This window comes from Zygotorulaspora mrakii, chromosome 5 (assembly GCF_013402915.1).
Source record: "Zygotorulaspora mrakii chromosome 5, complete sequence".
NCBI lineage: Eukaryota > Fungi > Ascomycota > Saccharomycetes > Saccharomycetales > Saccharomycetaceae > Zygotorulaspora > Zygotorulaspora mrakii.
In genome coordinates this window covers 981,330-1,006,987 of record NC_050723.1, presented here as the reverse complement: position 1 = coordinate 1,006,987, position 25,658 = coordinate 981,330, and the positions used below count along the sequence as shown (strand labels likewise).

The 25,658-nt window shown below is 40.2% G+C and overlaps 15 protein-coding genes across 15 annotated transcripts; 9 read left to right on the top strand and 6 right to left on the bottom strand.

The window, feature by feature from the left end:
• Nucleotides 1-224: 224 nt before the first annotated feature.
• CPR6 (peptidylprolyl isomerase CPR6) lies at nucleotides 225-1,352 on the bottom strand (the record flags this gene model as incomplete). The annotated part of the gene is made up of 1 exon (XM_037289230.1): nucleotides 225-1,352. The coding sequence occupies one exon, from the start codon at nucleotides 1,350-1,352 to the stop codon at nucleotides 225-227; it is 1,128 nt and encodes a 375-aa protein (XP_037145125.1).
• Nucleotides 1,353-1,561: 209 nt separating this feature from the next.
• On the bottom strand, nucleotides 1,562-2,194 carry SCM3 (Scm3p; the record flags this gene model as incomplete). The annotated part of the gene is made up of 1 exon (XM_037289229.1): nucleotides 1,562-2,194. One exon carries the CDS (start codon nucleotides 2,192-2,194, stop codon nucleotides 1,562-1,564), a length of 633 nt encoding a protein of 210 aa, XP_037145124.1.
• Nucleotides 2,195-2,429: 235 nt separating this feature from the next.
• COA4 (Coa4p) lies at nucleotides 2,430-2,702 on the bottom strand (the record flags this gene model as incomplete). Its single annotated transcript, XM_037289228.1, has 1 exon — nucleotides 2,430-2,702. The coding sequence occupies one exon, from the start codon at nucleotides 2,700-2,702 to the stop codon at nucleotides 2,430-2,432; it is 273 nt and encodes a 90-aa protein (XP_037145123.1).
• An 859-nt stretch (nucleotides 2,703-3,561) lies between these two features.
• On the top strand, nucleotides 3,562-7,419 carry SEC31 (Sec31p; the record flags this gene model as incomplete). The annotated part of the gene is made up of 1 exon (XM_037289227.1): nucleotides 3,562-7,419. One exon carries the CDS (start codon nucleotides 3,562-3,564, stop codon nucleotides 7,417-7,419), a length of 3,858 nt encoding a protein of 1,285 aa, XP_037145122.1.
• A 944-nt stretch (nucleotides 7,420-8,363) lies between these two features.
• HG535_0E04780 (sugar porter family MFS transporter) lies at nucleotides 8,364-10,670 on the top strand (the record flags this gene model as incomplete). The annotated part of the gene is made up of 1 exon (XM_037289226.1): nucleotides 8,364-10,670. One exon carries the CDS (start codon nucleotides 8,364-8,366, stop codon nucleotides 10,668-10,670), a length of 2,307 nt encoding a protein of 768 aa, XP_037145121.1.
• A 328-nt stretch (nucleotides 10,671-10,998) lies between these two features.
• On the top strand, nucleotides 10,999-12,012 carry NUS1 (ditrans,polycis-polyprenyl diphosphate synthase; the record flags this gene model as incomplete). The annotated part of the gene is made up of 1 exon (XM_037289225.1): nucleotides 10,999-12,012. The coding sequence occupies one exon, from the start codon at nucleotides 10,999-11,001 to the stop codon at nucleotides 12,010-12,012; it is 1,014 nt and encodes a 337-aa protein (XP_037145120.1).
• Nucleotides 12,013-13,259: 1,247 nt separating this feature from the next.
• Nucleotides 13,260-13,805, top strand: HG535_0E04760 (uncharacterized protein; the record flags this gene model as incomplete). Its single annotated transcript, XM_037289224.1, has 1 exon — nucleotides 13,260-13,805. One exon carries the CDS (start codon nucleotides 13,260-13,262, stop codon nucleotides 13,803-13,805), a length of 546 nt encoding a protein of 181 aa, XP_037145119.1.
• An 832-nt stretch (nucleotides 13,806-14,637) lies between these two features.
• HG535_0E04750 (60S ribosomal protein uL29) lies at nucleotides 14,638-15,421 on the top strand (the record flags this gene model as incomplete). The annotated part of the gene is made up of 2 exons (XM_037289223.1): nucleotides 14,638-14,640; nucleotides 15,062-15,421. 2 exons carry the CDS (start codon nucleotides 14,638-14,640, stop codon nucleotides 15,419-15,421), a joined length of 363 nt encoding a protein of 120 aa, XP_037145118.1.
• A 136-nt stretch (nucleotides 15,422-15,557) lies between these two features.
• UFD2 (ubiquitin-ubiquitin ligase UFD2) lies at nucleotides 15,558-18,419 on the bottom strand (the record flags this gene model as incomplete). Its single annotated transcript, XM_037289222.1, has 1 exon — nucleotides 15,558-18,419. One exon carries the CDS (start codon nucleotides 18,417-18,419, stop codon nucleotides 15,558-15,560), a length of 2,862 nt encoding a protein of 953 aa, XP_037145117.1.
• A 732-nt stretch (nucleotides 18,420-19,151) lies between these two features.
• Nucleotides 19,152-19,421, top strand: HG535_0E04730 (uncharacterized protein; the record flags this gene model as incomplete). The annotated part of the gene is made up of 1 exon (XM_037289221.1): nucleotides 19,152-19,421. The coding sequence occupies one exon, from the start codon at nucleotides 19,152-19,154 to the stop codon at nucleotides 19,419-19,421; it is 270 nt and encodes an 89-aa protein (XP_037145116.1).
• Nucleotides 19,422-19,954: 533 nt separating this feature from the next.
• HG535_0E04720 (uncharacterized protein) lies at nucleotides 19,955-20,407 on the top strand (the record flags this gene model as incomplete). The annotated part of the gene is made up of 1 exon (XM_037289220.1): nucleotides 19,955-20,407. One exon carries the CDS (start codon nucleotides 19,955-19,957, stop codon nucleotides 20,405-20,407), a length of 453 nt encoding a protein of 150 aa, XP_037145115.1.
• A 112-nt stretch (nucleotides 20,408-20,519) lies between these two features.
• Nucleotides 20,520-21,128, bottom strand: RDI1 (Rdi1p; the record flags this gene model as incomplete). The annotated part of the gene is made up of 1 exon (XM_037289219.1): nucleotides 20,520-21,128. The coding sequence occupies one exon, from the start codon at nucleotides 21,126-21,128 to the stop codon at nucleotides 20,520-20,522; it is 609 nt and encodes a 202-aa protein (XP_037145114.1).
• A 294-nt stretch (nucleotides 21,129-21,422) lies between these two features.
• On the top strand, nucleotides 21,423-22,016 carry HG535_0E04700 (2-oxo-4-hydroxy-4-carboxy-5-ureidoimidazoline decarboxylase; the record flags this gene model as incomplete). Its single annotated transcript, XM_037289218.1, has 1 exon — nucleotides 21,423-22,016. One exon carries the CDS (start codon nucleotides 21,423-21,425, stop codon nucleotides 22,014-22,016), a length of 594 nt encoding a protein of 197 aa, XP_037145113.1.
• A 124-nt stretch (nucleotides 22,017-22,140) lies between these two features.
• Nucleotides 22,141-23,292, bottom strand: HG535_0E04690 (serine/threonine-protein phosphatase; the record flags this gene model as incomplete). The annotated part of the gene is made up of 1 exon (XM_037289217.1): nucleotides 22,141-23,292. One exon carries the CDS (start codon nucleotides 23,290-23,292, stop codon nucleotides 22,141-22,143), a length of 1,152 nt encoding a protein of 383 aa, XP_037145112.1.
• Nucleotides 23,293-23,887: 595 nt separating this feature from the next.
• On the top strand, nucleotides 23,888-24,628 carry HG535_0E04680 (uncharacterized protein; the record flags this gene model as incomplete). Its single annotated transcript, XM_037289216.1, has 1 exon — nucleotides 23,888-24,628. The coding sequence occupies one exon, from the start codon at nucleotides 23,888-23,890 to the stop codon at nucleotides 24,626-24,628; it is 741 nt and encodes a 246-aa protein (XP_037145111.1).
• Between the last annotated feature and the right edge of the window lie 1,030 nt (nucleotides 24,629-25,658).

The window sequence follows — 25,658 nt, the reverse complement described above, 5'->3', positions numbered from 1 at the left end:
ATCGATCAATCCTAAGAATGAATTATTCATTGTCCTTAGGTGACTTTTTCTCGTTCGTTGTTTGACTTTTTGCCACCGGGGTAAAAATTTTCGCCTCGTAATGGACGATCTATAACTACAGCAGGGTAACGACCTGAACAATCATTGTATTAATTATAGCGATGCAATGAATGAAAGTATATAACATAGATAAACTCCAGAAACCTCTGATGTTTGATTTGTTTTCAAGAGAACATTTTCGAAAGAGACTTTTTCTGCTTTGCGTTGAGCTGTTTTTTCTTGGCTTTGACCTCTTCAACTGCTTTCAGGATTCCTGAATCGTTTTGCTGATAGGTTGTTGCCATTTCTAGGTCATTCATTGCCATATCTGGATCGTTCAAAGCATTATAAGCTAGGCCTCTACGATAAAGGGCCTTGGCTTTAGCCTTTGAATCAGCGGCCTCGGCGTACAAAACCTCTGACCCTGCAACAAGAACTTTTTGATAATCCTTACTTTTGAGGGCAGAAAGAGCAATATTTAGTGGCACGGATACTTTTAATTGATTGATCTCTTCCAATGCTTCCTCTGATAAATCTGCTGGTGAATACTCCTTCAAGAATTTATCGCACTTTTCATATTTATTTACCGCAACTGAGTAATTTCCACGCTTGAATTGCTCAGTTCCGATCGCTTTGACTTCATTTATCGCCCCAAGAACACTTTGAACGTCATTCTGATCAACCTTAGAATCATCTTTTAATGAGTCTTCGTAATTATCGCCATACGCATCTGTCGGGGTTTCTTCCGCATTCTCTGGAACTTTATAATCATTAGGTAAGAGCCCACAATCATCGATTTTAACTTCTCTTAAAGGTTTATCATTCTCCTTATCTGTTTGTTGGTTTTCGATTAGGCGAACAATTCTTTTACCTTGGATTACTTCACCAAAAACAACGTGCTTTCCATCCAGGTGAGGCGTTGGAACACAGGTAATGAAGGCTTGTGATCCATTGGTATTTGGGCCAGCATTTGCCATAGATAAAAGAAAGGGCCTGTCGTGTTTCAAAGTGAAATTTTCATCTTCAAATTTCTCACCATATATACTTTCGCCACCTGTACCGTCAAAATTGGTAAAATCGCCAAATTGAAGCATGAAATCCTTGATAACCCTATGAAAAATTGAGCCCTTGTATGATAGGGCCACACTTGGGTTTGATTTGGTATTTCCACATCCACCTTCACATAATTTTAAAAAGTTTTCCGCAGTCTTAGGAACAACGTCTTTGAACAGCTCAAACGCGATACGACCTTTACGAACACCTCCTATTGAGATGTCAAAGTATGCTTTAGGATTGAGCACTGTAGAACTCATTTTGAAAATATTGCTTTACTTCGTTACTTTACAATCACTAAATGCAATAAAAATACAATTCCCTTCTTTTATATTTCGAGATTCATAACTCTTACTTCCCTCGCCCACGGAAATTTCTAGAAAATCAAACTAGTGCTCGAAGAAAATATCGAACTTTCAAAAGCGACATGTATTTTGATAATGAAAAGAAATATAAACACAATCATTTTCTATTTGTCGTTGTCGGTGCTCTCTCCCTCTGACATTTCTTGAACATAATCGGCATTATCCTCTTCGTCGTCTGTTTCCCCGTCTTGCCATATGCTCTGACTTGAAGAGTCTTCTGGACATTCATTTGTGACCAAAATATCCTGAAGGATGCTTTTGTACTGAGTGACTTCGCGATGATTATGATTTTCTGATGAAATATTACGCAAATGACCGTTATCCTCGAGAATTTCACCCGTTTGCAGATCGATTACATCTCCTTGGCAGTCCAAAGACTCGTATTTGGCAATGATGTTAGACCAAACCTGCTTCATGCTTTCATCAGCTTTCTTGTGACGAGCCATGATCTGCTCGTCAGTCAGCTTTGGTATTGGGTGCAGCTCCCTGGACATAACATATATTATTCCATTGTGTTTTCTCTCATGCTCTTGATCCTCTACTGTTTGAAACGCACCTTCTTTTGGTAGTACCTGCATCTTGGTCGAATTAACTAAAGGCACTGTTTCAGAGGCACCTTTGGCACCAAAGTCTTCTTGATTTAATTTTTTGCCCTCCTCGTCTTTCAACATTCCTTTTAAAGCAGAATGAAGGCTTTTTAGGGTCGACTTCTTTATTTTTTTTTTGTGTATGTTCATGATTCAATGCCACAACCAACTAAGGCTCCCTAAATTGATTTACACATATCTGAGACTCTGTAGCCATCTTACGAGTATTTGTAGCCATGTAGTAATTGTTTCGCTCATCTACGGAGGCATTTAACAAAAAAACAAGTTATTCACGTGTTGTCGGCCTTGCTAGTATGTTATGTACATGAATGTTGCATAAAGAGATAAACAAGCTATTTGATTCCTATTATTACTGAGTTATGTCTCAAGATTGAGAATTATCTCTGTCAACAGTGTCTATTCTCTCACGATTCCCATTTTGGCTCCAGCACTCTCTGAAAAGTGACATTTCTTGAAAGCATTGTCTCCAGTCGCCCGTATCTGCATGGCAGAGCTGTAATGCTAAGTTCTCTACATAACAGCCTGTGTTTGAGATTCGTTCGTCCCATGCATCGGGATCCTCCTCTTGCGAAATCTCTTTGTACTCTTCTAAAGCTTGTTTATGGTATTTCGACGTTATATTATCATTTCCAGTCATCGCTTGCAATTCTGCTTTCGACTAATTGTCATAGGAAACCGTTTCAAGATTCAATCAGAATAGCGTGTTCTTGCAGTCATTTGCTTAGTGTCTCTGCGGATCTTAAAACAAGTATTTTGGTCTTTATAGACGTATTAGGTGATGGATCACTTAAAAAGGTACATAATTAACTGTCAACATGGAGTGATTTGTTGAAGTTACATTTTGCATTGCAGAACATCCTATCCTGCTGACCTTCATAACCGTTGAAGGAGGTATGCTACGAAGTGGAATTTTTTTGTCATTTCTTGTCGTTGTTAACTCAATTGTAGTTAAAAGTTATATTCTCTCAAATAAATATAAAAAAAAAAAAAAAATCAATATTATCAAGAAGGCTGTTTTTTTAACATCGAGCTGCTTGCCCTAATTCAATCAAAAAAGAATATTCACTCTCTCAATCATTCCGCATCACTGCCCCGTTCTTGATCAATGAGCAGGTATTCTCTTCCTTTTTTCAAGTTCAAAACAATTAATACTCAAGAAACAGAGCAATCCTTCGGAGAATATATCTTGGCAGACTATAAAATTATTGTGTAGGACCGATGGTGCAAATATAACCTACAGACACAACAGGCTGTGATATGCGATACTGGGTCAGTAGTAGTTTCGTTGAAACTGATAGATATACTTAATATTACCCGACCCAAAATTTAAATCTGACGCCTAAAGTGAACAGCGCAATTCAACATGAAAAAAAACAACGTTTTAATGCGGATAGATCTACAGCTTTAAGGGATTACACGAAGTATTAGCAGCTGCAAACCTCACAGGTAACTTGTGTAATAATAGGGAATAGGGCCAAGTGTTCGTCAATTCAAATATGGTGAAGCTTGCTGAATATTCTCGTACTGCAACGTTTGCCTGGTCCCACGGAAAGATACCTTCTTTGGTGACGGGTACTGCATCAGGGACTGTGGATGCAAATTTCTCAAGTGAGTCGTCATTGGAACTTTGGTCTTTGCTCTCGGCAGACGCATCAAAGCCAGATGCATCACTTGCTGTGGACGCCAAGTTCAATGATCTAGATTGGTCTCAGGACAACAAGATTCTCGCCGGTGCATTAGATAACGGTGCTGTGGAACTTTTCTCGAACCCCAAGGACTCTCTCAAATTCGAAGCGTCATTCAGGAGTCATTCCAAGTCTGCGAAGACGGTGCGTTTCAATGCAAAACAATGTAATATTCTGGCATCCAGTGGGACCCAGGGTGAAATTTTTATTTGGGATTTGAACACTTGCTTGAAAAATCCGGATTACAAACCATTAACACCAGGGTCTTCAATGAATTCCATCGATGAAATTACATCATTGGCATGGAATCAGTGTTTGGCACATGTATTTGCATCTGCTGGATCATCTGCATATGCTTCTATATGGGATCTAAAAGCAAAGAAAGAGGTTATTCATTTGAGCTATTCTTCTCCAGAAACGGGTTTAAAATCTCAACTCTCCGTTGTTGAATGGCATCCAAAGAACTCCACCCGAGTTGCTACGGCCACAGGAAGTGATACGGACCCTTTGATCCTGGTTTGGGACTTGAGAAATGCAAATACTCCTTTACAAACTCTTTCAAAAGGCCATTCCAAAGGAATCTTATCCCTGGATTGGTGTAGCGAAGATGAGAACTTGTTATTGTCAAGTGGCCGCGATAATACCATTGTTTTGTGGAATCCGGAATCGGGCGAAGAACTGACTCAATACCCAACTCGTGGAAATTGGTGTTTCAAGACGAAATTTGCTCCAGATGCACCTGATTTATTCGCTTCTGCTTCTTTCGACAATAAGATACAGGTTCAGACGTTACAAAATCTAGTAACCACCTTGGATCAAGAGCAATCTGTCACGAAGCAACAGGAATCAGAGACAGACTTTTGGAATCATGTGTCCCAAGAAGAATCTGATGTAAAGCCAACTGTGTTACGTATGCAGGCTCCATCCTGGTACGAAAATAAGTCACCCGCTGCACATTGGGCATTTGGTGGAAAACTTGTTTGCATAACTGCAAATGGACTAGGGGTCTCGATAACCAAACCAAAACTTCCTGGTCTTGAGGACAATGCATTGTTAGATGAAGCACTTAAGTCTCACGACTTCAACCCCTTGATCAATAGAAGATTGGCTAAAACAATTGATGAAACTAATGAAGAGGACTGGAACTTACTTGAAAAACTCTCAATGGATGGCAAATCGGAATTTTTGAAGGAGTCTTTTGCTTTTGACGAAGAAGAATCTGATACGGAGACTGATCGAGATGATGGGGAAAATTTCTTTGCGAACATCGAGGGTAAGTTTGAGCCCACGGGAAAATTTAGCTTATCCAATGAGTCGGAGATTGAAATAGCCAAGTATTTAGTATCTGGGAATCCCAAAGCTGCCGTGGCAGCTTCGCTTGGTGCTGATCGCCTTTTAGAGGCACTGATCATTTCCTTGGATTCTAATGATAAGGCACTGAAAGACTCCGTAAAAAATGCATATTTCTCGAAATACGGCAAGGATTCAACTTTGTCAAGATTTCTGCATTCTATTTCACAAAAAAATTCAATTGATTTGGTAGAGAATCTGGATGTTTCTCAGTGGAAATATGCTGCCAGAGCCATTAACAACTTTTACGCTACAGACATAACGGAAAAGAACAAACAATTGTCTGCGTTGGCCGATAAACTACTCGAATCAGAGGAAAGACAGGATGCCTTAGTTCTTTATCTAGCGGCAGACTCCTTGGATAAGGTGGCCGCCCTCTGGCTGAAAGAATTCTACTCGTTAGAACAGAAGTTGCAAAAGGAAAAGTCTTCCTTGTATGAAGCACACTCAGAGTGTCTCTCTGAGTTTGTGGAAAGATTCACTGTTTTCAGTAACTTTGTTGGTGATAACAAAGTTATCACAAACGCAGATTTGATTTCAAAGTTTTTGGAGTATGTCAATCTAGCCTCGGCAGGTGGAAATTTCGACCTGGCACATGCTATTTTAGAAACTCTTCCAGAAACAAACAATGAGGTCAAAATGGAAAATGAGCGTGTCCTTTTGGCGCTAGGTAAGGCAAAAAAGAGCACTTCGAAGGCACATACCTCAAAGGCTGCTTACGGTGCAGTCACTAGTAATTCAATACCCTTGGCAGCGCAGCAAGGTATATATAGAGCAGGGGGACCTTCAGGTGGTTCATTCATAAATGGCAATCAAATTCAGGCAGCGCCTTTTGTAACTCAGCAAAATCGCGTCTCACCAGCTCCCCCTGTAGATAGCTTTACTCCTCAGCCGAACGTTCATGGATTTCCGGTTGTCCCAAATGCTATTGCTTCGAAATATGCTCCATCGGTTACTTCTCCATCGCTGAACACAGGTCCTAAGCCTATAGCTGTCCAGCCAAATGCGTATACTTTAACCGGAATGAACGCATTCGCTCCTTTGAGCTCCAAACCGGTGCCAAATTTTATATCCGCTCCAAACTATAGCGAACAGTTTTCTGGATCTGGGATAGCACCACCAAGCTCCGTAGCGTCAGGTCAAACCCCTTCGTTGAATAAGAAGGCCAACGATGGTTGGAACGATTTACCGTTGGACGTCAAGGAAAGACCACAACGTGCCAAAGCCGGGAATATTGCTCCGGCAAGTATTACGAGGCAAACTTCAACGCCTGGAATCAGTGGCACTTCAGCAAGCGGATTGACCGTGCCTCCGCCACCGCTCTCTAAGTCGTCGTCCAGGTTACCTTCGCTGGTTTCTCAACTTCCACCACCTATAAAAGGCAGTAGAAAGACTTCTGTTTCATCTAACGCGTCTTTGGTCTCAAATTCTCCTAAAATTCCAGCTTCAAGCCCATATGCGCCTCAACCTGCAGTAGCCTCATCCATCGCACCAAATCCAACAATGAGTTACGAGCCAGCACCTCAACCCAATGGTACAATGGCTAATGCAAACCCTTACGCTCCTCCTGTAACGAGCAATAAAGCTGCACCCCCCGCCAATGCTTACGCTCCACCGGTCGCCGCTTCTTTACCGTCTCGTCAAAGTAGCCCTTATGCACCTCCTCAGCAGCCACCAATTGTAGCTGGCCAAATGTCATCTCCTATGAGCTCTTTCACAAATGGATCTGCTTCGGCACCACCCGTCGCAGCTTCCAGGCCTCCACCTACTAATGTGAAAAAGAAAAATCACAATATAACGAGTGTTCAAAACGCAAGCACCTTATTAGAATCCGTGCAAAAGTCTCCTGATGGCTCTATGGCGTCAACGCAATCAAATGGCAATAATAATGTGTCTTTAGCAACTTCCTTGACTTCTCCAGTAGCAACTGCTGCAAAATTAACCTCGAGCACTGATCCACAGGTTTCGAAATCTGCAAGTTCACGCTCAGGCGTTCCCGAGGATCAGCAACCTATCGTTGACTTTTTAAAAGAGGAGCTGGCCCGTGTAACACCTTTAATTCCGAAAGAGTATACAAAACAATTGAAGGACTGTAACAAAAGATTGAACATTTTGTTTCACCATTTAGAAAGACAAGACTTGTTAACTCAGCCTACAATTGAGAAACTGAAACGCATAGTTGAGCTGCTAAAAGACAACAAGTACTCGGAGGCCATGCAAGTCCATGTCGATATCGCCACAAATTACGCCCAAGAAGCTGGCAATTGGCTCACCGGCGTAAAAAGGCTGATAGGTATTGCCGAGGCAACATCAACTTGAATAGCACGCCTTAAATAAATTTAGAATTTTGTAACTTAATTCAGGCAAACAGAAATACTACAATTAAATTGTGATGCGTTGGCTCCGTATAACCATATATTGACAGGATTGTTAATCAATTTGCCCCCACTTGAAGTAAACTTACAAAGAATAACTGATTATTATTTTATCTGACTTCCTAAATTTTTTATCAGGTTTATTATTTGAACTCTAGGCTATCTAGCGAAGCTTGGATCTAAGATACCTCAAAATGCGGAATTGCTTCCAATATAAGCTCTCGAGGCTGTCATGCATATAACTATCTAAGCAGTGCCATTGAAGAGAAATTGATGCGGTGATATGGAAGAATACAATCAATTACCGCGATGATTACATTAATTATGCTGCTGGGTCGGAAATGAGAAACAGTAGAAGTATAGGACAAAAAATAACTCGATGGAAGCCCTTGAACTATACGTTGGCAGGCTCTTGCATATAGCTGGAGAACATTGACATGTAAACTGAAAAGGCGTCCACAGAGGCATTTTGGTATATAGGCTCAAAGATTGTTTCCTGTTGCCAATACTATTTTTCAATTGTGAAGCAGGATAGTCCTACGATGCACTGTTCCCTTCAAAAAACATTATAGGTTCATCATATCCATTTCAGTTGTTTATTGAAGATTCTTTTTGTCATGTTCATTTCAAAAAGAATCAGCCGTTATTTTAGTTTTCATTTCTTCCCTTCTTGTATGCGGGATGAAATAAGACAAAAAAGTGGGTGGTAGCGAGTGTAATAGAGTTAACAACTCCATAAAGTAAGACAGCTTACTCCTCAGATCACACATCCTTTTATTAGCCACTAGTGAGCAGTATTAGTGACAATTCATTCACTGTTGATCTATCTTAATTTGCGTCTGTGTTATGAAACCTGGAAAAATCTTTAAAATCTAAAATACATACAAAATGGCCAAGACAATAAATTGTGTCGAGAAAGTGCTACACACATCAAGAAAGGGGTCTTTGAGAAGGGCAATTAATAAACTTGCCAAACGGACTTCACTGCGACCTTCATCTCCGGGTAGTTCTAATGCAACGGAGGCGAATAGCACTCACTCCCATAACGAAGACACCATGACAGAATCTGAGAATGTATCAGTAGCGAACTATAATCATTCAGAAACATATGAACTATCAGATATGGATAATGAGTCTTTGGTATTCTCGAAACCACCATTGCCGCAATCGAATGCGATGACTATATTTGTAGGTGTTTTCGTCGCCGTGGGAGGTTTTTTATTCGGTTACGATACGGGCTTAATCAATAGCATCACAGATATGAAATATGTCAAGTCAAATTTGGCTCCAAATAGGGTTGAGTTCACTGCTAAAGAAATGTCAATTTTAGTTTCCTTTTTGTCACTGGGAACTTTTTTCGGTGCTTTATCAGCACCCTTACTTTCTGATTCTTATGGCAGAAAAATTACTATTATGTTTAGCACTACTATTATATTCTGCATCGGAAACTCTTTACAAGTAGCAGCCAATAATGTGGGCCTTTTAATTGCAGGTAGGGTAGTATCTGGAATTGGTATTGGTTTAATATCGGCCGTCGTTCCACTTTATCAAGGTGAAGCCTCGCATAAACTATTGAGAGGAGCAATTATTTCTACTTATCAGTGGGCAATAACATGGGGACTGCTAGTATCCAGTGCCGTATCCCAGGGAACACACAATAGAAATTCTGCATCTTCATATAGGATCCCTATAGGTCTGCAATATGTTTGGGCCGCAGTTTTGGCAATAGGAATGTTTTTCTTACCAGAAAGTCCACGTTTTTATGTTTTAAAAGACCAGTTAGATAAGGCTGCTGAATCGCTGTCCTTTTTGAGAGGAGTGCCTATAACGGACGCTGGATTGTTAGAAGAACTGGTAGAAATCAAGGCTACGTATGATTACGAGGCCTCATTTGGTTCCTCAAATCTATTAGATTGCTTCCGGTCAAGTCCAAGCAGAACGAAGCAAACTTTACGAATGCTTTCTGGCATTGCAATTCAAGCGTGTCAGCAGTTTTCTGGCATCAATTTCATTTTTTACTATGGTGTCAATTTTTTCAGCCGAACTGGTGTAACGAACAGCTACATGGTTTCCTTTATCACTTATGCGGTGAATGTTGCTTTTAATATTCCCGGCTTATTTCTCGTGGAAACTATAGGTAGGCGTAAAGTACTTCTCATCGGGGGAATTCTAATGACCGCATCTAATTTTATCATCGCCATTGTTGGTTGCTCAACAAACTCCGTGATAGCCAATAAAGTTATGATAGCATTTATATGCCTGTTTATTGCTTCTTTCTCCGCGACCTGGGGAGGAGTAGTGTGGGTCATATCAGCTGAACTATATCCATTGGGGATCAGATCAAAGTGTACAGCAATATGCGCTGCTTCAAATTGGTTAATTAACTTCATCTGTGCGTTGATCACGCCTTACATTGTTGATACAGGCTCTCATACTTCATCAATAGGAACCAAAATTTTTTTTATTTGGGGTAGCTTGAATGCACTTGGTGTTGCTGTGGTGTATTTCACGATATATGAGACAAGAGGACTAACGTTGGAAGAGATTGATGAACTGTACAACAGGTCACCTAATAGTATGCAGTCTGGTGAATGGAATAAGAGAATCAGGCAGCAGTCTATAAATAAATTCTTGAACACGGCGGATAAGATAGAAACTGAACACAGTGATGATGTACAGATGACGACAACTACCAACCAAAGTGTCACCAACGTTACAGTAAGTAATCTTCACTTTGATGGGGCCCAAACAAATTTTTCTTCTGAAAAACAAAAAGTAGACAGTAGAAGCAACAATGCTACTAGCATGAATACTAGTTATGAAACTAGCGACGATAATGATAATGATAATAAAAATAATGATAACAACAACAGCAATAGTATTGAAAATGATAATACAGCAGATGGACGGACTCAAGGACTCAGCGGTAATCAACAGGCAACCTGTTCAGAGACGGGGTATGATGAATTTACTCCGAACTGTGTTGACCTTGGCAATGGGCTGGAGCTCAATACGTATACAAGGGGACCCCCATCAATTCCAAGTGATTCAAGTGATGAAGATAATTTTGAAGGAGATGCAGAAGGCAGGACCTTTTCGCATAGAGGTGCTGGAGATGCTAAACATAGGGCCAGTATAAACGAGTACATGGCCCATTTGATGGACAGTCGAACGAACTCAAGTAATCTTAAATAATTTAATCTTTCAGACTCTCACAGTGCCTGAATACAAAATAGCCATTATATAATGAATAATTAATATGATGCTAATAGTTTGTACCTGAGAACTACGAACTGATAATTGCATGTATTCAATCATTAGCAACGAGTTTTCCTATGTGTGTCTTGTTTCAATATTGGCGGGTACCGTAAATGAGGCACTAGCACTTCATGAAACAAGGCTGTAAAGAATAAAACCAAGCGAGTGGACCAAACATTTATATTCAGCTGAAGTCGGGACGTTAAGACCGACGCAATTCTGTAGAACAGAGCTTGTCAAGGAGTGAGTACGCTCGCACGCAGAGATGGGAACATTTGAATCAAAGGGCGCGATGCGAAGAACTGCACCACCTGAGGCCAGTGTCATGAATGGTACTGAAGGGAAATATTCCAAGCTTAAAGCCTTACAAGCTTTAATAGGCTCGCTATTTTCTGGCAAATCTGACGCTGGTGAATCCTTGGGAAATGAAGAGAATAAGACATTTTGGAAAAAGCAAAAGAGTAAAATTCAATACTCTATCTATAAGGTACTACTGGTCACCCTCTATTTGGTCTATGGATGCTATAGATATTGCCAGTATGAGTGGAATAAAATGAAAATAAGAATGCTCAACATCATCTACAATCCGTCGAATACTCCACAGTTGATTAGACAAGACGTAACCAAATTAGAGAAGATACCAAAGCGGCTTGCTGCAATACTCGAAATGAAATCAGAGAGTCACGTTGGCGGTGGCTCCCAGGGGCTAATGAATGACGGCAGCGAGATCGTGTGTTGGACTGTAAGCGCGGGAATAAAGCATTTAGTATTGTACGATTATGATGGTGTCTTGAAAAAGAACGTGCAGGATTTCCGGAAGGACATTCGCAACAAGTTGAGCAAGTATTTTGGAACATCCCACATTCCAAAGTATGCTGTTCGAATTCCGCATCTAAACAAAATCTATTTCAATGATAAAGATTCGAGTTCCACCGAAAATCATAAAGTGGCCATAGAAATTTCGCTGCTTTCCAACAGGGATGGAAGGGAGACCATTGTTGATTTAACGCGCACAATGGCGGATCTTTGCGCTTCCAAAGAGCTAAAACTTGGCGATATCACTATGAGTCTCGTCGACAAAGAGCTGGTCCATCTGGTAGGGCCCGAGCCAGACTTGCTGCTGTATTTCGGTCCGTGCCTGGATTTGCAAGGGTTTCCACCCTGGCATATACGACTCACAGAGCTCCATTGGGAGGAGGACAACCACGATGTCATCTACTCCGTCTTTATAAGAGGGCTACAGAAATACGCCACCTGCAAAATCAATGTGGGAAAATAGGTCCCTCTAACAATCCCGTTTCTGAACCGACCCAGCTTCCTCATCGCATATAGCCGCTCAAGGCAATACCGTCCACGGACTTAAAATCACTCAAGCTTAAGTAGAGTTTGCTATACACGTAATATTTAGTTACACCATCTAATAGGCATTCAAGCAATTTCACAGTTCCGAGCCCATGTGCCATGAACGTCTTGCTGTTGTGTGCTGCGGAAGAACAGCAAGAGGCTCATCTTTTGAGCCACTCTGCGCTGTAAAAGAGCTCACCTGCTCCAAGCACGCTACAAACAACACGTCAGGCCCGTTACGGACTGCGTAACGAGCATTATAAGAGTGACATTGCGAATTCGATATCCCCCAAGAGGCTCTTACGGCGGGCCCATCACCCATTTCAAGACTCACTTAACTGTCACAGCGAGCCCTCGTCTTGTAATAAGGGCTCGCAAGTGCTCGGTAAAATAATTCCAGGTGAAAAAGTGAAAAAGTGAAAAATGAAAAACGCGTCGTTGAAAACGACCGTAATCGCCTTTTCGGATCGAATCGAATCAGTTTCGTCGTTGGATCTTTTCCTCTCTTTCGCACACAACAGTGATAAGTGTTTGTTTATCAGTGTAGAAGAGTGTTTCAAGACCATACAACTATCACGGTGTACCTAGGACGCGATTGTCGACAGTTTCTAACGTTTCTACTAATAGTAAGTTATCTGATCCGTTTCCCTGATTGATTCTACGGGAACGCACCTCAAGATTGAAAGTGAAAATGAGGGGAGCACTGGATTTTCAGTGTTTTCCCGATTATTGGGACCACATATGGCATTGGACAATCAACGCAGCATGGCGCACACAATCGTGACCAGCTCAGTGTTCTATCAGGGCTGTCCGTGCTGCTGGAGCAGGCTAACCGCTGGTTCTTTTTGCCACCTGATGAGAACTCCCCCCCCTCAGCATCGTTAGCAACGAAAAATTTCAAACACGGTTTTTTTTCCATGTTGACAGCGAGCGAGGTTCTGGGAAATAGGAGTGGTGGTGGTCTTTGTTGTGGTTGTGGAAAGCAACAAGGAGCCAAGCTGGCCTGTAAGGAAGTGGCATCTCTTGTCATATCCCATCACAATTTATCTTGCTGGATTTTTTCGATACATTCACCTACTAACACGCCCGCGCATCATAGTTATAGAGAAAGAACATTAGCTGGCTAGATCTTTTTTTGTTTAGTTGTTATCATTGTAAAAGAACGGTTTAAAAAGAGAAAAAATGGGTCTATTTGCGTCGAAGTTGTTTAGCAACCTTTTTGGTAACAAGGAGATGCGTATCCTTATGGTTGGTCTTGATGGTGCTGGTAAGACTACTGTTTTGTACAAGTTGAAACTGGGTGAGGTCATTACTACAATTCCAACCATTGGGTTCAATGTAGAGACTGTTCAATACAAAAACATTTCCTTCACAGTCTGGGATGTGGGTGGACAAACCAGAATCAGATCATTGTGGAGACATTATTACAGAAACACCGAAGGTGTTATTTTTGTGGTCGATTCCAACGATAGATCGCGTATCACTGAAGCAAGAGAAGTTATGCAAAGAATGTTGAATGAAGATGAATTGAGAAACGCTGTTTGGTTAGTCTTTGCCAATAAATTGGATTTGCCGGAAGCAATGTCAGCTGCTGAGATCACCGAAAAACTAGGTTTACATTCGATCAGAAACCGTCCATGGTTTATCCAAGCTACATGTGCAACTTCTGGTGAAGGTTTGTATGAAGGTTTAGAATGGTTAAGCAATAATTTGAAGAATCAATCTTAGATTCTCTAATCTTTTCCCACCGTGGTGCAAAAGCCATATGCAGAAGACTGGAGAAAGAAGGAAGAAAAAGAGAGTGAGAGGAAAAACTTGACGAGTCAGCGATTCGGTAAAAATTTTAAATATACAGTGATTTCAAGTATCATCTTTATTATATTATTTTGTCTTATAGTATCATACAGTGTCAGTATCAGTAAAAGAACAATATCAACAATGTATAACTACAGAAACGACTTACACTGCCTAGTACGGTGCTACAGCTTGTCCGGGTGACGTACAGTAGAAAGGCAGCACACTGCGATGCGCTATGTTGCTGAACTTGCGACAGAATTGTAACGTATCGGTGTAGTCTCCCAGCACCGCAGTTTCCAGGTACGATCGAACATGGCCCAGTTCTCCTGAAAAGATTCATTGGCACAATTCGGTTGGCATCAAAACTTGAAAGAATAGACAAATGGCAAAAGATGTGACTGCCTCACATGCATCCATACACCGCGCTATATATTGTCTGTTTTTTGGATATTTCATACCACCCAAACACCACTCCAAGGCTGCCTCAATGCGTTTTAAAAAAATGAAAAATTCTTTTTTTCCATCTTTCTGCATGGCAGGGCGAAATGTCGCAAAGCTTCACAGACAGAGGATCGGTTAGGATCTCAGTGCACGACTGCAGCGACATGCCAATTTTCCAACCAAGAACGATGGGATGGGGGCTGCTGAGGATAGTGAATGCGTGTAATTGTTGGTGATTGGTAGTATTATTGAAATATAATTTGAAGTCCAGTGTTGTGTCTGTCACCTCAAAGATAAGGTAAAGTAAGACAGATTAATCGAAATGGTATGTTGAGAAAGCACATATAGGAGGAGCAGCGTGAACATTGTGGACAGTACGGACGGCGTAGACAGCGTAAGCAACGTGGTTAGGATCGAGGACACCAAGAAATGAGCCAGTTGGAAGCGAATGGGATTTTGAACGTTGAAATACGATACAACGATATGATGTAACGATATGACACACCGAGCGATATAGTATGAGGCATCAGAAGAAGGCATACCAGGAGAAGACCACGGGAGGGTATCCAAGATGAATTCGGTGGTCTGATTGAAGTGGAGACCGAGTTGTAGTCGTACTCTGTGGGTGAGACGCTTGATTCTTTTCACGGAATAGTCGAAACTGTGCTGTTGAACGATTGTTGAACGACTGAAGTACGAAAACTTGAGAACAGCTTATACTAACATGCAATCTTATTTAATTACAGGCCGGTGTCAAAGCTTACGAACTAAGAACCAAATCCAAGGAGCAATTGGAAAACCAATTGGTTGACTTGAAAAAGGAATTGGCTGAACTTAAAGTTCAAAAATTGTCTAAACCATCTTTGCCAAAGATTAAAACCGTCAGAAAGGACATTGCCCGTGTCTTGACTGTCTTGACCCAACAACAAAGAGAAGCTGTCAGACAATTATACCAAGGTAAGAAATATCAACCAAAGGACTTGAGAGCTAAGAAGACCAGAGCTTTGAGAAGAGCTTTGACCAAATTTGAAGCCACAAGAATCACTGAAAAGCAAAGAAAGAAGCAAATTGCTTTTCCACAAAGAAAATATGCTATCAAAGCTTAATTCTGGTATATAATCTTTTGTATTTTTAGTTTTAAAACTAACTGATCAACAAATTTTTCGTAAAAAACTAAGAGGAGAATACGAAACAATTTGATAATGATAACTTATAGTCCGTATTGTTTCGTATAAAAATTATCTATTTGGCAGTTTTCTTTTCTCTTTTATAATCTATTATCCTTTGCTTTAGCGTCTCATTGGGAATGACTTGCTCCAATTTTAAAGGCATTCTATTAAAAGGATCTGTGGAATCACTTAACAAATGTGCCTTTATTGTACTTCTATCAATGTTAACTTTAGATGTAGGCAACGTCACAGGATCTTTCATTATGGTATACATTAATGGATCCAGAAATTCTTCAGGAACATCTCCATAGCTGGAATCTTCCTCCTCTTCTAATAGTCTTTCCTGTTCTGCATTTTCTGCAAATTTCAATAACTTGTGACAGAACACATCCGACACCAATCCAGTCTTTCTTGCTAATATATGAACTGCACGTTCAAACAACTCTTTTCTAAATGATCTCCCATCTCGTGCAACGGCCGCGATAAATTCATGCTCATCTGACAAATGGATATAAACAGTAGTCAGAGATCTCAGTAACTCTTTTGGGTTGAACGAATATTGTTGAGGATCTCTTACTTTCAATTCACCACATTTTTTACCAACTAGTGATTCTAAATTATGATCTAGCATACCGGCTAATCTATCAACAATTTCTGGTGTTACGAATGCCCCAGGTATATCCCTCGTGTATAGTTCAAATAGTGTAATGGATTTATCAGCTAACCCTATAGAAGATTTTGCTTGTCTTTCTGCGGATGCCAATTTCGAACGTAATTCTTTCTCATCTTCTTCTCTAACCTGAGTTAGACCTCGAGATCTATTCTCTAACTCAATTTGAATATTATGAACTTCTGCCAAATTGCTTAAACCTTCATCAAGCAAAAATGTCAAATCATTTAGCATACGTGCAACGAATCGAACAAAAAAATCTGAATTATTTTTTGATTGCCAAACCAGCTGCTCACGATAAAGAGGTATTCTATGATATAGCTGTTCCAAAACGATTGAAATGCTATATCTGCTATTGAATTTATCATAAAATTGTGAGGATGAACCCGTTTTTTCCACAATCACATAAAAATCCAAGAATGCATACAGTAAATTATTTCTTACCAATTCATTATTCTCAAAAATATCCATCATGAAGCCCGGAGAGTCATCAGCTAAAGGCATGGCACCAATACTCATCAACTGAACCAGTTTACCTTTTAAATGCGGATTAGAGACCAATTCAGGACAACGTAAAATCATAGTTGAAAATTCAACAAAAGACTGTAACCGTGGGTTTCTGAACACAGGCGATGAAGTATATTGAGAAATGTACACCGAATAGTTGACTGGTCCCTCTACGATATACTCTGGATAATATTTGAACGGAATAGGAGCATGCGCTCTCAAATAATCAGCATTATCAACGTTTTCCACACCAACTTGATCTGGTATCAATGGTAAATTAATAGGCTGGAATGGGTATTGGTGTTCAGGATCGATCACTCTGATCAGAAATGTTGAAGCCCCACAAATAAAATCAAATACTTCCAACTGCAAGGATTTATTTGAAAAAAATCCTTGAATTGCATCTTTAATACCTTGAGTTATTTTTAAAGATTTTTCCATCTGTTGAATTCGCATTGAAGCAAATGATGCGAACAGTTCTTGTGATTGCGATATACCTTTGATTCTGTCAATTTCTTGTTTGATCCTTTTGATTTGAGGAGTGATCTTTTCATCGTATAGCAAAGTACCGCCAATACCATAATGCAAGTATGTAAATGATAAAAAAAAACAATCCGAAATAAAATTGGGTTTACAATCGTCACTTTTTCTGTTTTTATCGTAGAACTCATCCGCCTCTTCAAAATCAGAGTTAATTCTTGTTTCCCCTGATAAATCAATGAAAAAATTTAGATTATTAAAATAATTTACATCAATCTTATCAAGTTTCTTGTAAGAAACGTCCAAAAAAGGCTGGGAAAATTTGATCAATATGACTGAAATATTTGTCATAAATGCATTTGATGCCAATTTACTCTGATTGGCGTGATCACCCCTTCTTAGGTGGTTTTTGTTAACAATTTGAGCAAAATAGCTCAATAAATCATTGCGCGATTCAAGAGATCCTCGTAGAAGCCTGTCCACAATGAAAAACAATCTGTCCACAATGACCTTATGTTCAGCCTGTAGGGATTCATGAATGACTTTCTTTTGTTGCGGAGTACGCTCTAAATTTTCACCATAGTTTCGAAGAGCAACATTTGGATTAAGTGGGGATAATGTTAAAATTGGACCCAAAAGTGTGGTCTTTTCAAATTCACTTGGTTTACAATCGAACTTGGCAAAAAAAGAAGAAATTTTGGTGAAAGTCGATGCCACACATTTATATGATAAGAAAATCTCATAAATCGTCAAAACCGCGTTGTATGTCTGCGAATCATTCAAATCAAAATACTGTAATTCCTTCGTGAGATATTTCACTAGATTTGGGAAGAAACTTTCCACGAAATCAGGCAAGGTTCCTTCCAGATTGGCTCGTTGAATCAACTGTGATATGAAATCCGAGTAAATGTCCACATTTTTTACTATTTGCCTAATATAATTGATTATATTACCATGTATGCAGAAGTTTTCTATTTGAAACGCAACCAGCCCATACCCAATCACTAACCTGTCAACCTCTTGGAACGTAGCTTGTAGAGAATCTGAGAGTTGTCCTTTATTAACTCTCTTCTGTTGCTGGCATCTTTTGAAGCACGCATTTAGATAAGCAAATGGTTCTGTCAGATTCTCATTTTCAGTTAATTGGCACAGTAGCAAAGTGTCCACATCCTCTACGCTCAGTACATCTTTATCGAGTTCCTCGGAGTGAACCACATCGTAGCCCTCGCCTCCAGATTGGCCGGTAGTGACACAAAAGATTTGCTCGATTAGTGGCATCTGTCGATTGTCCGTATGCTATCCAAAAATGTTATGGAGAAACAGAAAACGGTTATAAGAAGTCGGCTAATTGGTACAGCCAGATTTATACTCCTCAAGTATACCTTGAAAGACAACTAGACTTACCTGAACACGCTAGTATTCTTCAATGCTTCAAGTCTTCAAATCCTATTGCCACCCCCAAATTTCGAACTGATACCGCCAGGAGAAAAGATCCTCCGTCGGAAGTGCGACAGCTTGAGAGTATATTTGATAGAGGCAGAGAATAAAATAGTATATAGAGGATCACCTAATAAATCAAGAAGCCAATCAAGGTTTTGAGGAGTCCGATAACTACTGGCAAACTTTTGCCCTGTGATTGTACCGCGGAAGGATCTAACGATATATTGAGTGCTGTTGAGGAGTGCCAATAGGAGAGACAGATAGTTGAGTGCTCAGTTACTGTATGCCAGAAATTATAGATTTGCATCGGTTCAATCACAGTTTTAAAAAAGTTGCTCATCAATTATAATGACGCTAAAATTAGTATGATAAAGGAATTTACTCATTGCGTGTGGGATAGTGATGGCTATTGAAGCTTCGATAATTGTCGAATTCCACATTCTTTCGCTTGTATGATTATGCATCCCTTTTTACTAACAATTCTATTGCCTGTGTGTTCTTACGGGCATTTTATTTTAGGATGCAGGCGGTGAAGAGCCCGATCAAAATGGGTATGGTCTCACTGCAGCAATGCTCACTGCGTTGTTTCACAAACCTAATGATCGTCAATTCGTTATAGCATTAGAAAATTCAATACTATCATTTATTGATTCAAATGCAGATTCCTGTGAGCTAGCTCCAATGAACTCTTATTTCAGGTTGTTATCCCATCAAATTGCTGAATATCATAATGTGAAGCACGCTTTAGCTAGGTCTCATGATAATTGTGTCATCGTATTCAAAGGGCATGGGTTTGTCAAATCAATGAGAAAGCCGCTCTTACAGAATTGCCTCCCCTAGTATCAGGTGAGATACAATTCAGACCGCCTTCTAATCAGGACTCCACGTCTTATGAAGATCTTTCAAACGAGGAGGGCAAGAATAAAAATAGTAAAAAATATAAGATTTTGAGAAGACGTGAAAGGGCAGATGATATTAAAAAGTTGCTTACGGATAGTAGTCCAGAGGAGCAAACTGACGAGCTTACTCAGGAAGATTCATCTCTATCAGAAGCAACCCTCGAGCAAAAAAGGATCGAAAGAGAATGGGAGTATGAACAAAGAAAACATGAAATATTCGATACACCGAAGGGCAATGAACACACTGATTCATTAGATGGCAATCCAGATAGCAACTCACCACAACCGCATCAATTTGAGACTTCAAGATATAGATTAAACCACATCGAGAATCAGCCACCTCCACAATTGCGATACAATAGAAGAAAGAGGTCAAATAATAACTACGATAATAGGAATAATCACGGCAGTGGAAGAAGGTCATCTTTCGGCTACCATGTGAAACCTTCGAAGAATAGCGGTATCCCCCCCTATATGATTGCGCAACCCTATATGATGTATCCACCACCACCAATGGCTAACGCAAATCCCGGCATGTACCCAATACCGATGCCAATCTATCCACCAGGGCCCAGTGCTCAGATAAATTCAAAACAGACCTTTCCACCGGCATATATGACATATTTAAGCCCAAATCAAATGCCATTTCCCTATAACCAATCCACAGGATACCCAACTGCTCCAATGCATTATGGAATGTGCATGCCACCTTATTCGCCAAATGATCTTAACGCTACAAGTCATCCCGATTTAGTTTCACATTTCAAACCGGCAAATACATCGAGGTCTAGCGTTTCAAGTTTGAAAAGTAGAGAATCATTCACTAATCTAGCTGTCTCATCAGCGGTGGAAATTGAAGAGAATTCTCCACCACATCAGACAGACGTAAGTACAGTATCAAATGAACTGAAAGAACTTTCTCTCTAGAAACTGTGAACAAAAATGTTTATGCATATATAGTTATTTAGGGACGGGATCATAGAAATAAAAAATTAAAAGGGTAAAAGGAAACACGCGGTATATCTAATCCTCCAGAGTATCATCTCTTTGTAATTTCGACACCCCAATTCAATGTAAGATGGGTAGTCTTGTCATCATCGATGAACTTGGACACAGCGCTATAATTACCCCTGGCAATAAACCCGCTAGGAGCTTCACTTTCTGGAAGTTCAACCTCATAAAAGGGTTTGGATTTTGTGCTTGGCGCATAGGAGCCCAGGTGGTCATCGATCTTATCAACTGCAATGCCAGCCTTTTTAATGTACTGGACATACCTTAAGCCAGTAATAATTTCATGTTGCACTTTAAAAGTAATGCGCAATTTGTAAGTTGATTTTTCTTTCACCTTATGACGTTTCGAGGCTAGTTCTTTGATAGTTGTTTCGTTAGTTAAGTCAAAACTAATTGGTTCCGGTTCAGTATCCACCAACAGCTGTATCTTTTGCACAACGACCCGTCTTTTGTCACCAGGAAACTCCAGAGGTAATACGTCTGATCGCAAGCCTAAAGATTCCTTCCACTTGGCTAGTGACTCATCCTCCGCGTCCAAATTCTTGTACTCGTCGACCGTCTTCTTAGCCGCGACTTTGTAATTGTCGTTGGGTTGCTCCTCCTCCAATTGACTAAAATTGCCAGCTTCCTCTGTCATTTCTACTCTGCTCCCGACCGGTAATCAGTAAAGAACTGCCACCTCAAAACTTGTGGCCATTGAGTAAACTTGCACTGCCGCAGCAGTTTATGGTGAATCAAGTTTCCTTTATTGTTGGAATTTTCAGAAAGTCCGTATCCCTTTCAACGGTATCCTTCGGTGAAAAGCGCTCGAGGTTAATGACGATAACATAGGAAAGTCACTTATTATATAAAGCTGGTGCTGATCACCTGTGCTAATGATGGATGTTTGACTGAGTAATAATCACTGAAAGATTTTGGAGAATTTTTTGTGATGAAACTTGCAGTTCTTGATGAATTTCTCAGTGAGAAAAACTTACGAGATCAAGTGGAAGTGATCAATAACCTGTACGAACCGAGTGACGCAATTTTGAAGTTCACTGCACGTAGTGAGGTATTCATGGATCAGGCGAGGGCTGCTGTTAGAACTTATGAGGAGTTTGTTGAACTGATTCGATCCCATTTATTACAATTGGTAAATGACACAGAACGTGTTGGTCCTACTTCAAAAGATATGGGTAATATATGTGATATAATATCCTCACATCCAAGACTAGGTGAAAATAAAAATTTGTCAATTCATTCTCAAAATGAGCAGAAAAATCTACAAAAAAACCGTGATTCAGCAGAAATTCAAGCACGGTTGAAGGAATTGAATGAGGAATACGAAAAAGTTTATCCTGGGTTGAAGTTTATTGTATTTGTTAACGGTAGAAAAAGGCCTGAAATAATCAAGCTTATGGAAGAAAGAGTTGGATCTGGGAACACTTGGTTCGAAGAAGCCAGGGTTGCCATGAACGAATTATGCGATATCGCGCAGGACCGCATCAAGAAGTGGGAGGTCGAATCACTCCAATCAAAGTATTGAATATTGCCGAATGATGAAATTCTTATCTCTTTGTATTTGTATATATCTAATAAAAAATTGGATATGAAATATATTATGCGGTATGAGGAGAAATATAAGATACAAAGGCAAAAAAGGTACAAACTCATAAGAAATAATCCGGAGTTTTCCTGCTGACCGCTGGTTCGCCGGGTCTCACTGAGGGATCATATTGCAAGAATTGTCTACTATGGTTTTCATCCACTTCCATTATGGCAGCTTGGTTACCACATCTATAGCAGTAGTTTGGAGCACTGAAGATTGTGACAACATTTTGTTGATGAGACCAAGCATAACCTTCCATGACCAGCTGATGAGCTCTCGCAATCAACGATAGGTCATTTGTATGATTAAATTGTTCACTGATATCTTGACCAAAAGTGAAACCTGCACCTCTGGGACTAATACCCCAACCGCCTCGATCGTCTGGATCTGACCATAATAGATCACACATTGGACCTTCGTGTGGTACTTCTTGTATTCTATTCAATTCTCTAACTTGGTCAACGGTCTCAATCATTGGTGATAAACCTCCATGTAAGCAAAAAATTTTATTATCTACTAATGCTGTTATTGGGAAATAATCAAATAAGTCTGTGAACATTTTCCAAACTGCTGCACTACCATATTTTCTTAAACATTCATCATAAAATCCATAAACCTGGGTAATCTGCCTTGATTCATGATTTCCTCTCAGTATAGTAATTCTATGTGGATATCTTACCTTCATTGCGACTAAATATGAAACAGTTTCCACGGAATAATAACCTCTATCTACGTAATCACCCATAAACAGATAATTTGTGTCAGGACATGGACCACCTATCTTGAACAGCTCTATCAAATCATGAAATTGCCCGTGAACATCACCGCATATTGTCACCGGAACATTTATTGGTTTAACATTTTCTTCAAACTGCAAAACGTCCACAGCCATCTTACACAACTTGGCAACATCATCCTCCGAAAGAATTTGACACTTGGATAAATATTCGATCCATTGATCCAATTGATTGATGTTAGATGAATTCAGTTCCAAAGGTTTAGCAGATTTATGATCTGCAATCCCAGATCCGCCACCAACATTCAAATCGACATCATCATCTTCATCATCACCATTAGGGTTTGTGGTATTGATGGTTGTCAACTGATTACCACCAGCATCGTCTCTCTCACCACCGTTCTTATCCTCATCGATTGTAGGAGACAGCTGTTCTTCAATAGCGTCATGCATAGGAACGTCGAGATCCATATCCATAACTATTTCTTACTGGCTAACCTTCTTCTCACACAACTTGCGTCTGGCTATATTCAAACACCAGTGTAATTATCAAAATATCAAATAAAAAATCACAAACAAATAAACAAACAAAGGACTCGAATTATCAATTGTAACTGAGTTCAAAACAAAGAGTTACCAGAGAAAACTGCACCGTATGACTAAACTTATATTTGCAAACAAAAAACACCCCAAACCGAGTGAAACGCACTTCTTTTTTAATAGCAGATTCTAAGTTTCTCAAGCAGTTCAAAATTCAAAATCTTCAACAATCAAGCAATTAGAACACTCGTTCTTCTCCATAATGTTCCAGATCAACAATCCACCTAAACAAGCTCCCCGAGATACCCTTTTTCAATTGCAGACCATTGGCGATAATTTTTCGTCAAACTCCTAAAGTCAGAAGCTGGGTAACCAGCTGGAGATATATCATGATATACGGTATGTCAAAATCTGTACGACTGTGACGCGTTTTGCACCAAGTGTCACAAAATAAGACAGTATTCGTTGATAACAGCTTATCGATTTGGTGTGCTACAAAGACACTTGACTGACATTCTGGGTATTCGAGAAAATGAATGATGAAATTGAGTGCACAGTGAGAGATGCCGAGGCTCCAGTGCTTGAGCTGTCAAAGAAAAGAATGCCCACAGCACCTGATAACATTATTACCGTCCGAGAGCTGGTTAAGGCAAAACAGGAGGAGCGTAAGAAGCCCGTGGGAGACATGTTTTTACAAAGAATGGAGGACACACTAATGAGATGGAAACCACCTGTATCGTCGCACCAAGGTGCGACGATGGCTGTTGATGGAATGCATCCGTTTCAGCTGCCGACGGCCAAAATTCCCGTGGGCGACATTGGTGGCTCGGATTCTTCACGTCAGGCGCCTACTGAATCGGTTGCAGCATATAATTCTATCAATCGGTGGTGGAGGCAACGCATTGCTATGCGGCCTAAGAGTAACGACCGTGCGGGGGCAGGTGATAACAGGGGCGAAGACGAGGAGGATGACTTCTCGTTCAATTTTGGTGAGGATGAGAACATCAGAACCAATAGGGCGATGAACAATGTGTCTAATTCAAGAACACCATATGGAGTCCCTGCACACCTGGCATTCTCAGAGACTTCAAAAGAGGAAAGAGAAACTATTTACCGAAACGAACAGGAGATTTATCAACAATACTACCAGAACCCTGTTCCTGACGAATATCTCGCAGTGGCTCACAACGGCGAAACTCACAATAAGCAGTCAAGTTCGCCCTGGTTTCTAGGTTGGATTAAGTCCTGCTTTCCCTTATGTACCGGTATGTAGCAATAGTTACAACGTCCATTTAGTGTAACTTTCTATGTACAGCTCCTCCTTGAAAAGCAAATTTGGCCTTTTTGCAGTACCAATTAAGTTCAGAAAGAACCATTCACTCAAGAAATGTCTAAAAAATTCAAGAAATTTGCTGTATTGAAATTCTGTGGATTATCGTGCAGCACTTCGCGGATATTGTTTTCTATTTGCAGTAAGGCCCCAATATAAATCCACATGTTCATTAAGAGAAATTTCAAAACATTTGAAATCAAACTTGCGGGTGTGTTAAATCTCGTCTGGTTGGAATAATTTCTTTTCACAGGTCAATCTTCAATTGACCGCATGAGTGCAGCAGCGATATAGGGATCTTGGAGAGACTGGCGTTTGGTGCATTGAACGACATGTATGTGGTCACCTAACTCATTGTGCAGTTGTACATAGTCACCCATTATTTATACTTCAAGTGCAAGAGCAGGCTATCCAGAGATCTCTTTTATTGGAACAGCAATGAGCAAGCCATCATTGACGCCTCTGTGGGAGAGAGGCGTCTGCCCTTTCGTTACAACTCGTCTTAGAGACTTGAGAGCTGACTGGGCATAAAAACGACTTTTTACCTCATTATTGAGTCAGAAAGTGATTGGATCATATGTCGAACTAGCGTTTCTTGATATCACCCAGAGTTACTTTATCAACAGCTAACACGATCCAGGACGGAGCCTCCCACAACAGGTCGCGTAAACCATGATACGTATTCACAGCACAGTTTCTATGAGACACAAAGGGGACCAGCGCTCTCTACGAATTGTATATGTATGGTTTTGTGGCTGCATACCTTGATGGAAATACCTAGACTGCACTGATGCACATTCAACCTCTTTAGAAAGGGGACAAAAAAAAGTATGCTGCAAAAGTGAGAATATTTCTTCACTTCCTAATGGCTAGCACATTACATGCACCCTGAAGTAATTATCTGAATTTAGTTTTATCTGTCATTTGTTCCTATTACTTGGACTGTATTTTTTTCATATGCAATACCCTTCCG